The 12,043-nt window shown below is 37.7% G+C and overlaps 4 protein-coding genes across 4 annotated transcripts; 3 read left to right on the top strand and 1 right to left on the bottom strand.

Annotated features, from left to right (window-relative positions):
• Positions 1-869: 869 nt before the first annotated feature.
• LOC108868758 (protein yippee-like At3g08990) lies at positions 870-2,304 on the top strand. The gene is made up of 5 exons (XM_009131096.2): positions 870-997; positions 1,065-1,114; positions 1,196-1,286; positions 1,375-1,421; positions 1,498-2,304. Exons 1-5 carry the CDS (start codon positions 893-895, stop codon positions 1,538-1,540), a joined length of 336 nt encoding a protein of 111 aa, XP_009129344.1. The 5' UTR covers positions 870-892; the 3' UTR covers positions 1,541-2,304.
• Positions 891-5,717, bottom strand: LOC103854172. Its single transcript, XM_033284844.1, has 3 exons — positions 3,513-5,717; positions 3,225-3,429; positions 891-3,156 (listed from the first exon to the last, which is right to left on the bottom strand). The coding sequence occupies exons 1-3, from the start codon at positions 5,248-5,250 to the stop codon at positions 2,931-2,933; spliced, it is 2,169 nt and encodes a 722-aa protein (XP_033140735.1). The 5' UTR covers positions 5,251-5,717; the 3' UTR covers positions 891-2,930.
• A 14-nt stretch (positions 5,718-5,731) lies between these two features.
• LOC103854171 (protein yippee-like At3g08990) lies at positions 5,732-9,537 on the top strand. Its single transcript, XM_033284888.1, has 4 exons — positions 5,732-6,621; positions 6,697-6,775; positions 6,878-6,909; positions 7,001-9,537. Exons 1-4 carry the CDS (start codon positions 6,413-6,415, stop codon positions 7,041-7,043), a joined length of 363 nt encoding a protein of 120 aa, XP_033140779.1. The 5' UTR covers positions 5,732-6,412; the 3' UTR covers positions 7,044-9,537.
• LOC103854170 lies at positions 8,802-10,652 on the top strand. The gene is made up of 4 exons (XM_033285309.1): positions 8,802-8,909; positions 9,275-9,303; positions 9,381-9,417; positions 9,513-10,652. The coding sequence occupies exons 1-4, from the start codon at positions 8,802-8,804 to the stop codon at positions 10,650-10,652; spliced, it is 1,314 nt and encodes a 437-aa protein (XP_033141200.1).
• Positions 10,653-12,043: the final 1,391 nt, after the last annotated feature.

Here is a 12,043-nt window from a genome sequence, read left to right as displayed (position 1 = left end):
CAAAGACGGCAATATAGACAACACTCCTAGCTAAACCATCCAAATACGCATTGATGAACACGCCAACGGTAAACACCATTAAAAACATAATTACATTCATCTTTTATTAAAAAGTGGTGAAAGTGGTAAAAAAGTGGTGAAATATACTCATTATTCAAGAACAAATCAGAACCTCTGAACATTGATCTTTTATTTAAAAAGTGGTGAAATATACCCAAAAATTCCAATTAGAATCAATCTCATCTCGAAAATTGTTTCCTTTTTCTATCTAAACTAAGATAAGACATGCGTCTTGCGTAGAGTGAGTTTATTTGCATATATTATCCACAAATACATATAATGTTTGATCGGATTGGACCGGATCATTTTATTTATACATATACAATGTTTTTGTTGTTATTATATAATTTTATCCGATGAATCGGATCAATTTTTATTAAAAATTATGGAACTAAACTATAATTAATTTATCATGGGTTGATCGAATTGAACATTAAACAAATTATGACACAAAAACTTTATTTTCCACCGAACACATTCTTGAAGAAAAGTGAACAGCTTTGTGTCCACAGTTGAATTATTTTGACATTTATCTTCCATATGGTTTTGAAAGATTTTATATCAACCATCAAATTGATACACGTCATTTTATTTTTTTTAGTCGTATGCTTAAGAAAAACTTACATTTTGTAATTTAAAGTCATTTTACAAAATTAAAAATATAACATATAAGAAAAATCTAATATAAAAAAAAATAACATATAAGGTTTCCTCATTTTTGTAATTTAAAATCGTTTTAATAATTTAAAATATAACATATAAGGTTTCCTCATTTAACCTTATCTAGACTCATTCACGATCTTGTGGGACTAGGATCTCCAGGTTGGTGAAAATGGGAAGAGTGTTCGTGATAGAACTCGAGGGACCCGCCTATACATGCATAGAGTGCCACACACACATCGGAGTCCCCAGTGATATCATCTCTAAAGAGATCGAGGTTTTATAAACTTATATTCATCTTTAACTTGACACTGCATTTTGACATGATGATGTTTTCTTTTCAGGAAGTTTTTGACATCCATGACAATGACATCATATATGACTTCAGTAGACTGTAAGTATATATGCTTCCCTAGTTTCATATTGCTTGAGAATTTTAACCAATATATATATATATCCTTAATTTTGGTGGCAGCTTCAATACATTTCCGGCTGAAAACACGTTCTATTCTGCTTTGCAAAATATCTTTTGTGTCGGTTGTGCTAATATCATTGGCATACATAACGTAAGAAAAGACCTGCAAGACTCGATTCCACCAAAACAACGTAAGAAGACGTGTGTGTGTTCATGTTTTTGTGGTTTTTTTCTCACAGATAAGCCAAGTTGATGAGGGTGGTCCAACTACTTACTGGGCTATGAGGTAATGTGATATTTTTCTTTGTTAAATCATGGTTTCATTGATATATACAAACAACAAACAAGCAAACAAAATGTAGGAAGATACTCCATGGACCGGAAGGAAGTGATGATGAGGTTTAGGAGTTGGTATGTGCTAAGAAAAAAAAGACTATTTGATGTAGAAGTATATATGCTTTTGAATTTCATATTACTTTGTATAGTGTGTGAATAGTATGAAGAACAAATCACATATTCCTTTTGGGGTTTTGATGACATTTGGAATTAATGAGTCCATCTGCATAGTTTACATGTTTATTATGTTTTCTTATAATTGAATAATTTGATAACTTTTTTTGCTGGTTCTAGCTACTAGTAATAAGTTTTATACTTCCTCCCGTTTCTAAAAACTCCATATTTTAGAATTTTTACACTTATTAAAAAAAATATCAAATTTTAGTTACTAATACATTATTTTCCGTATCAACTATTTTCTACAAGTTTTCACTAATAGAAATTTAATAAATAAAATTATGTTTTTTGAAGTTTACAATTTACATTTAATTCATGAAAATATGAAAAATGTATTTTTTTTTAAACAAATTTTTTTTTCTAAAACATGGATATTTTAGGAACGGAGAGAGTATTTGTCACTATAGATTACACATCAATGGCGGTTTTGTGCTACTTAATGCATGTGTCATATATATTATATCGCAAATAACATTGAATCTTCAAATTCATTAAGACGAGCTCAAAGACGACAAAGAGGCATTGATAAACACCATAAAAGATTAGTTCCTTCACGGTACCCATAACAATCATATTTACATCTCTTGAAAAGTACATTATTCATTAAAAAACACCAAAAAAAAAAAAATCGGAACCTCTGAATACTCATCTTTTACTGAAAAGTGGTAATTTACCACAAAAAAAGTCGCTATTAGTATCTTTGTCTTATCTCGAAATGGTTGAATTTTTCTACCAAAATACAAGTTGATAATAACAGAAAAATTTAGCTATGTCTATTTTCCCTCTTATGGTGAATTTATATCCTTCATCTATAATTAAAAATTTAAAATCCCAAGAATAAGATTTCAAACTTCAAAGTAAAATGAAATAATTTTATAAATAAATCGGCTTTTGCCAATGTTTTAAAAACCGGACCGGACACCGACTCGGCGTATTCACTGGTTGATTGGTCGAACCGGTTCAACCGGTCGAACCGGGTTTTTATTTATTAAATATATTTATATATTTAATATATAAATATATATTATATAATTAATCATATATAAAAATGTAAAAATGTCTGATGAATATTATCTAAAATAGCATCATAAAATAGATAAATAGTAACTGAATATTTAATGTAATGAACTAAATGAAAACATGACAAAAAAAAATCTGTTGGAGAATGATAGAATATCTCAAATTTATTCAGTTGTATCATCTTGAGAGAATGGCACTTCATCTTCGGTACCTTCTAAAACAAGAAAAAAATATGAAAAATGCATGAGTTAAATAATAGACATCATAGCCAAAAAAAACATGTCGTATAAAAGAAGATGTATCTACCGTTCAAGTTCAAGGTTTCAGAAGTTGCATCTTCTCCATCTTTTGGGTTTTCTTCAGTAAGTGCATTCTCAAGTTCATCATAATCTAGTTCAGCTTCTCCACTTTCTTCTACTACCCAGAACTCAGTTTTATCAATGGACTCATAATCAATTGGATCATATGACCTCTTTCTTTTTGAGAACCTGAGCATATGAACATTTAATAGTTATATTCTATAATTTCATAGCTGTGTATTTGAACTTAAACTCACCTATCTTGCAGGCGCAAATTGTAATGAACGTAGACAAGATCATTGAGTCTTTGATGTTCCAATCTATTCCTCCTTTTTGTGTGAATTCTTTCAAACACAGACCAATTACGTTCACAGCCCGATGAAGATGCAGTTTGGCTAAGAATTCGAATTGCTAGCTTCTGCAAAACAGGAACATCATATCCAAAGAACTTCCACCACTCATCTGCAATTGAAAATTCTGCTTGAGAAGTAATATTCCAAAGTACTAAATAAATAACAAAGAGAAAAGTATATGCAATGACATACCAGGACGAGTGGTTTTCGAACAACTTAAAGCTGATGAATGTGAGAAGCTTTTCTCACGTTCTCTATACATTGTCATCCCCTCAAAGATCTTTGTTCTGTCAGACCCTTTTTGTTTTTCCATCAAATTTAACATCCCTTTCAATATCTCAGGCTTTTTTGAAAAGTTCTTTTGATCATACATGAAAGCTGGATTGAAGAAGTATGCTGCAGCATGAAGATCATGGCGCAACATTCTATCCCACCTGTTCTTTATGATCCTTGTATAAGGCTTATACAATTCCTTCTTTTTTCCAAATATCTTCTTGATGCCTAAACGTGCTCGATACATTCCTTCATAGACATATGGTAATGATGGCTTCTCATCAGTATCACAAACACGCAACAAGCGTATCATTGGAGCCATAATCCTTACGATCAACAAACAATGCGCCCACATGTTTTCATCCAAAACAACAGCCTTGACACATCTTGCTTTCTCTGTTTTCAGAAACTGTCTGAACTCTTGATCTACTACCAAAGCTTGTAAGTCATCTTTATGTGCATATGCACTCTGAAGGGCTATAAAAGTGGTAGCAAATCGGGTTTCTCCTGGACGAATGATTTCCCTCCAACCTTGCCTCTTCCTCAAAAAATTTAAAGTTGACTTATGATTGTAGACAAAGATAGTTACCTTTGATACAGCAGAAACTAACTCTTTAACATTAGGCATGTTTCCCACATCCTCCAATATTAAATTCATGCAATGAGCTGCACATGGAGACCAAGAAATATTTGGATATCTCTCCGCAAGTAGTCTACCTGAAGCCTTGTAGTTAGGCGCATTATCAGTCACTAAATGAACCACATTTTCAGAGCCAACCATTTCCACCATCTCAGCAAATAAATTACACAAATTCTCTGCATTTGTGTATACATCAGATGCATCAACCGACTTGATGAACGTAACTCCTTTTGGACAGTACACTAAAAAATTGATCAGTGGTCTTTTTCTAGTGTCTTTCCATCCATCTCCCATCAAGGTACAGCCGGTGCTAGCCCACGTGCTTCTAAATGATTCAACGATCAAAGATACATGTTTTTTTGCATCTCTTAATAACCCAACCCTCAAAGCATGATACGAAGGACCAGTATATCCATGTCCTAAACTAGCAGCTTTGCTTAACATAACTGGAAAGAATGGAGAGTTCACAGCGTTCATGGGAATGCAAGCATCATAAAACCATAAAGCAACAGCCATATCAGCATCATGCACCTTCTCCTTGCTTTGTATAGATGCCTTTATACTTGGTTGAGTAGGATCACTCAGGCCTGTTTTAAAAAACCCATGTAAATCTCCACCTCTGTTTCTCTTTTTGGTTTGAGTAACAGATGGCTGAGAATGAATGCCTTGTCCATCAGCATTCATATCAGCAACAATGTTTATATCATCAAGTGGTATGCCTCTCTTTTCCTTATTTTTGTCTTCATTTTCTTTCAATGATTGCTTCATCTGAAACTGAACTTCTGCAGAAACTTTGGTACATGAATCTATGTTTCCTCTTATCCCAGCTAAATGTTGTTTCATTCTGTTAATGCCTCCACCTCCGCTCTCTTTCTGACAGAAGTCACAAATCAAAGTTTTCTTCCCATTCTGCTCAGTCCGTTCTGTTATATATCTCCAAGCTATGTCATCTTTACGACGAACTGAACGTTGAGAAGAAGGTACGCCTAAATCTGGTTCTGAATGATTCCCCTCCATTAACTAGTAAAAATAACAAAAAAATAATATATTTATATGTTATATCAAATTTCGAACAACAAAAGAGAATCACGTTACTTACTTTTTCTTACAAGTGCAGTTCCAAATCTTGTGGCAAAGAAAAATTCAGATGGAGAATGGTGTACGACAGTGAGAGACGACGAGAAGACGTTTAGGTTTCTTTTTTTTCTCGAGAATTATTAAAAAATGACGGCTGTTAAGTATTACTATTATTAACTTAAGTTATTATCCAGGATTAGCCTGATATAAAACCCTAATTACAATTTAAAATGTGTCAAAAATAACAAACCGGGTTCTAACGTCAACCCGGGTCACCGGTTCCACCGGTTTTGAGCCGAGTTGCCCGAGTTTTATGAAATCCGGGTTTTGAATCGAACCGGACTCGGCTTACTAAACGAGTCGCGGTCGAACCGGTTCGACCGGCCGGTCCGGTCCGGTTTTTAAAACCTTGGCTTTTGCATTTGATTTCACTTTGAAAAATAATTGATGAAGAAGTAAGTAAATTGTACAGCCCAAAGCCCACCCAAAGGCCGAAACGTTGACTTAGTCTTAACTACTTTTTATCTCTCTCGAAAATGGCTTAATACTTTATGAAATTCATGTAACACCCCCTCAATGTGGATTCAATTGATCTCAAACAAACTATTTCCGTCAAAAACCAAATTATTGCTCTCCTTTTTCTTCTTCTTGATATTTGGTTAAAGCGTAATATAAAACCCTCTCCCTCCCGCTCTCCTCCCGTCTCCAAAACAAGATCATCTTTTGGTTCCAAGACTCTCTCTCTCTGACTTCTCATCTCCCGCCGTGTCACCGCCTCTGAGTCACCATCTCCGGCCACTGTGAGTTCTCTCGCTCCCTCGTTTGTGTTTAATCGCTGCAACATTTAGCAACTTCCGGATAATCAGTGAGAATCCATGGATTCTTCTTCCGCAAACATTCTAGGGTTTCCTTTCTAGCGCGCGTTGTAAATTTTATCTCTTTTCTCGGACTCGCGAACTGATTCTTGGTATCGTTTCCAGTTTCTTGAATTCCTCCTTGATCGTTCTTGATGATTATTGTCGTTGTCTTGCATATCTCATCGTTTTAGTCTTCTCTAGACTCAATCATGACCTTGTGAGAGTAGTCTCCAGATTGGTGGAAGATGGGAAGAGTGTTCGTGATAGAACTCGAGGGAGCAGTGTATACATGCAAAAAGTGCCACACACATCTCGCACTCCCCAGTGATATCATCTCTAAGGTGATCGACGTTTTCTCACACTTACATCTCATCTTTAACTTGACACTGCATTTTGACATGCCTCTCATGTTTTCTTTTCAGAATGGTCGTCACGAATATGAGTTCTCTAAACTGTAAGTATATATGCGCTTTGTTTCATGTTGCTTGAGAATTTTAACCAATATATATAACCTTAATTTTGGTGGCAGCTTCAATACATTTCTGGCTGAAAGAACGGTGAAAGAGATCTTTTGTGTCGTTTGTTCCAATGAGATCGGCATTTATGGCGTAAGAAAATTAAGACCCCCAAGACTCAGATTCCACCTAACAAAACTCAATTCTTCAACTTTATTATGTGTGTTCATTGATGTTGTGGATTCTTTCTCACAGGTAACTGATCCAAATACTTACTGGGTTATGAGGTATACTAATGTTATATTTTTACTTTGTTTCTATCCCTCTATATATATAGAAATGGTTTCACTAATACAACAACAAACTAACAATATGTAGGGCCGAACTCCATGGACCGGAAGGAAGCGATGATGAGGTTTAGGAGTTGGTATGTGTCAAGAAAAAAAAAAGACAACTTGAAGTAGAAGTATATGTTCTTCAATTTCATATTACTTTGTATAGCGTGTGAAAAGTCCCAAGAACAAATCACATATTCTTCCTTTTGTGGTTTTGATGACATGTGTAATAAGTTCTTTACTTTACACTTCTTCTATGTGTACAATGAAATTAGCTATCACTAGTGACATGTGAACTGAGTCATCTATTTGGCTTTTTTGCGTTATTATTTTGTCTGGCACATTCTGTTTTTCTTCTTCTGAGATCGTCAGGTTCATTGATAGCAAAGGAGGAGAATTAGACTGAAATACAGAGGTGTATAATTTATTAGGCATATTGTGTTCTTCTGATCTTTAGTGGTACTAGACCAAATTTGACCTTCATAGGCATATTGTGTTCTTCTGATCGCGTCGACGTTATATCCATTTCCTCTCAACGCGAAATGGACATTTGACCTTCATAGGCATATTGTGTTCTTCTGATCCTTAGTGGTACTAGACCAAATTTGTAAACACGGTTTGGAGTAGGGTGAACCCCGCCTCCAAAACAATAGAAAAGAACAAGAAAAACATGATTTCATACTAAAGAACATAATTAAGACCTTTAAACATCCATCTTTTATAAAAAAAAAAAAAAGACTGAGTGAATTTACCCCAAAAATTGCGATTAGAATCTATGCCTTATTCGAAAATGGTTGAATTTTCTCTAAATAAAAGTTCATTCTAATTAAAAAATAATAATAGCTATGTCTATTTTTCATCTAATGGTGAATTTATCTTCTTCATTTTTCAATAAAAATCCAAGATAAAAGTAGAAAGTAAAATGATAATCATATGTAAATGGTAATTGGCTTTCCATTCAGTTATGCTTCTTCTCCACATTCTTAGCGATTAATGCAGTAATTTGCCTTTGATCAGCAGGGCCAGTGTTCAGCTGGACGTGATTCATCATTTTTGGAGCGTTTTCTAAGTTCGGTTTTCTTTTATTAGTCTGAGCTCATTTCAATACCATTTTTAATCCTATCTTAATCAAAACTCAAAAAACTAAAGGCCCTTACTGAAGTCATTTGATTTCAGTTTGAAAGATAATCGATAAAGAATTTGAAGTCGTAAAGCCCAATTGATAAGTTGGATATACGTAAAATCTATTCAAAGCCCACCCAAATGGCGAAACCTTGACTAGTCTTAATCTTAACTACTTTTTACCATCTCTCGAAAATGTCTTAATACTTTATATACTTAAGTAACGCCCCCTCGATGTGGATCCAATTGATCTCAAAACAAATTATTTCCGGAATAAACCGAATGATGATATTTGTTTAAAACGTAATATAAAAACGCTCTCCCTCCCGCTCTCACGGACTCCAAAGCAAAAGGCTCCAAGAATCTCTCCGACTTCTCATCTTCCGCCTGTGTCACCGTCGCTGCATCACCATCTCCGGCCACCGTGAGTTCTCTCTCTTTCTCTCCCCCGTAATCTCTCACTCTTTCGCGGTTAGTCGTTGCAATATTAAGCATTTTTCCTCTGTTAAACTCGTTGAAAAGAATCGCATTGTCACTGAGAATCCATGGAGAATCATTGTCTTCAACATTTGTAGCTTTTATCTCTTTTCTTGGAAACCGCGAACTGGTTCTTGGTACCGTGTTCGATTTTCTTGATGATTGTTCTTTTGTCTAGTCTTCTTCCTTGTTTCAGTTATCGTTTTAAACCTTCTCTAGACTCAATCACAATCAGGTTGGTGGAGATGGGAAGAATGTTCGAGATAGAACTCGAGGGACCCTTCTACACATGCATAAAGTGCCACACACATCTCGGACTCCCCAATGATATCATCTCTAAGGAGATTGATCAGGTTTTTTTTTCAAACTTACATTCATCTTTAACTTGAAACGTACTGCCTTTGACATGCCTCTGATGTTTTATTTTCAGTTTGGTCGTTACGAATATGAGTTCACTAGACTGTAAGTATATATATGCTTCCCAGTTATTTCATGTTGCTTGATGAGAATTTTAACCAAATATATATAACCTTAATTTTGGTGGCAGCTTCAATACATTTCTGGGTGAAAGACCGTTCAATTCTGCTGTGAAAGATATCTTTTGTGTCGGTTGTTCCAATATCATCGGCATTTATGGCGTAAGAAAAGACCCCCTAAGACAATTCAATTCTTCAATTTTATACTGTGTGTTAATGCTTTTGTGGTTTCTTTCTCACAGGTAACTGGGGGTTCTTACTGGGTTTTGAGGTAAATGTGACATTTTTTTTCTTTGTTAAATCCTTTATATTGTATTTAGGAATGGTTTCATTAATACAAAAATGTAGGAACGAACTCCATGGACCGGAAGGAAGCGATGATGAGGTTTAGGAGTTGGTATGTGTTCAAGAAAAAAAAAAGACAATTTGAAGTAGAAGTATATGTTCTTCAATTTCATATTACTCATTTACTTTGTATAGTGTGTGAATAGTTTCATGATTAGATCACATATTCATGAAAAATCCGAGAGACATGGACTGGTTGAGGGCAGAAGCTGGTACCAACAAGACAGGAAGCTCAACAGGGACCAGCGCCCCTCTGAGAACCACCCCCCACAAAGAAACAGAGACACCTATGGGAAACACTTATCACACCGTGACAACCATAGTAGAAGGTTCCAACCCTATGGGTCCAGCCGTTACTCAAGGGGAGCAGGAGGAACTAACTCACGGAGTACAAATTATAGAGAAGTGTACAGGCCTCTGCAGCCTCCGATCAACCAAGCCCCTCCACCCCCGGCCTTACCAGTTCGAGACAGACTGTCTCCTAGAGATACAGGAAGGATTGACTCGATCAGAGAAGAATCTAGCTCCTGCAAAAGGACAACCCCTACCTCTGCAAAGGGGACTCCCTTGAATGAGTCGAAACTAGACCAAACAACTGAAGCTCTGAACGCAGCAAGAGAGGAACTCAGAGTTACAATGACCCAATACATCTCGTGTACTGATCCAGCTGAAAGTGCAGCACGTAGGGAAAGAGTGAGACAGGCTGAGCAGAATGGCATAATAGAAGACTCTGTTTCTCAGATGGCGCGTGCAGCATTAGCTCGGCATCAAAGCCCGGAGACCTGTCTAAATAGCCCAGACAGAACCCCAGCACTCCATCGGCTAGGGTCTTTAAACCCCCAGGCACAAGAAACAGAAAATATTCTTACCGAGAGCCCAAAAAGAACTCCAGCTCTTCTTCGCCTAGGCCAAGCAAGTCCCCCTAACCAACTACCTAATCCACCCACAGAATCAGCTCCTGTTAGGCGTAAACCCGGTAGACCACCGGGCACAAGGAAAGGTGCTAGTAGCCCCAAATCCTTGGTGGGCTCTAATTCCCGAAAACGCAAGGTTCAGCAGACAAAACCTCCAACTTGCAAGCGCAAACTCTCAGTGAAAACGGGCAACGTCTTAGAGGCAGGGCCGTCCCGCCGGAAGAATGGGGATTCCCAAAAGAAGGGTAGACAGAGATCAACCCCTTCTAACTCGGACAACCAGCCTATCTGCAATATGATACCAGCTACAACAAAGAGGAAGAAGGCGGATTTTCGGAATCCGTCAACTCCCGTTCCTTAAAGATTGCAAGCTGGAACTGTCAAGGTTTGGGGAATCCCTTGACAGTTCAACGATTACGGGAGCTCAAAAAGAGCATCAACCCAGACATCATCTTTCTCATGGAGACTAAAAACCCCAACAGCTTTGTATTGGAAAAATTTGAGCAACTAGGCTACGAGTTTCATGATCTAGTCCCGCCTTCAGGACATGGATCGGGCGGTCTCGCTCTATTCTGAAAGCAAGAAATCAAGCTTGAAGTACTGGACGCAACCCCAAACCTGTTCGACACCTATATTGAACTTGAAGGCAAATCGTTTTTTGCTTCCTTTGTGTATGGCCACAACGATAGATTTATGAGAAAACATCTTTGGAATCATTTGGTCAACCTCGCGGACATTCGAGAATCTCCTTGGTTTATTACCGGAGATTTCAACGACCTACTGTCAAACAAGGAGAAAGCTGGAGGACCAGAGAGACCGGAAGGATCCTTCTCGGATATGAGGACCTTCTTTGCCGAAGGAGACTTATTCGATCTACAACACTCGGGGGACTCCCTCTCATGGCGAGGACAGCGAGGAGAACATTTCGTACGCTGCAGACTAGATCGGGCTGCTGCGAACTCAAGCTGGGCAGAAAGCTACCCAACCGCCAGATGTATGTACCTCGCCTACGAAGGCTCCGACCATCGGCCTATTATATCAGTATTCGAACCGGGGAAGAAGAGAAGACCGGGACTATTTCGATACGATCGGAGACTAAAAGATAACGCAGAGGTGACAAAGCTAATCCTAGAGGCATGGGCAAAGGCCTCTAACATGCCGATAGCTGAGCGTATCAAGGTCATCCGTGGGGTCATCTCTCGGTGGAACAAAGAGCACCAGGCAAACAGTAGACTCCTCATCGAACAGAAAAGGCAAGAGCTGGAGACAGCGCAATCGAGCAGTGAGAATAATACCCAACTGATCCACCAGATTACCGAAGATTTGAAGAAGGCTTATAAGGCGGAAGAGGCCTATTGGCGACAGAGAAGCAGACTTTTATGGCTTCGATTAGGAGATCGTAACTCAGGTTTCTTCCATGCCGCTACCAAAAACCGAAGAAGAGCCAACGCCCTCACAGTGATCGAGGATAGCGAGGGGAACCCCGTGTTCGAGGAAGAACAAATAGCCCAAGTAATAGTGAGCTACTTCGGGACACTCTTCACAACCCTGGCTAGCGAGAAGTCTGATATCCAAGGAGTGGTGGAAAAGGCTCTAAGGCCGATCATATCAAACACGGATAATGAAAAGCTCATCCTGATACCGACGCCAGACGAGATACGGACAGCAGTCTTCTCAATCCACGCGGATAAAGCGCCCGGACCAGACGGTTTCTCAGCGGGGTTTTTTCAAACTCACTGGCTAGCAATTGGG

Source organism: Brassica rapa, chromosome A02 (genome assembly GCF_000309985.2).
Source record: "Brassica rapa cultivar Chiifu-401-42 chromosome A02, CAAS_Brap_v3.01, whole genome shotgun sequence".
NCBI lineage: Eukaryota > Viridiplantae > Streptophyta > Magnoliopsida > Brassicales > Brassicaceae > Brassica > Brassica rapa.
This window is presented reverse-complemented; position numbering and strand designations above follow the sequence as displayed.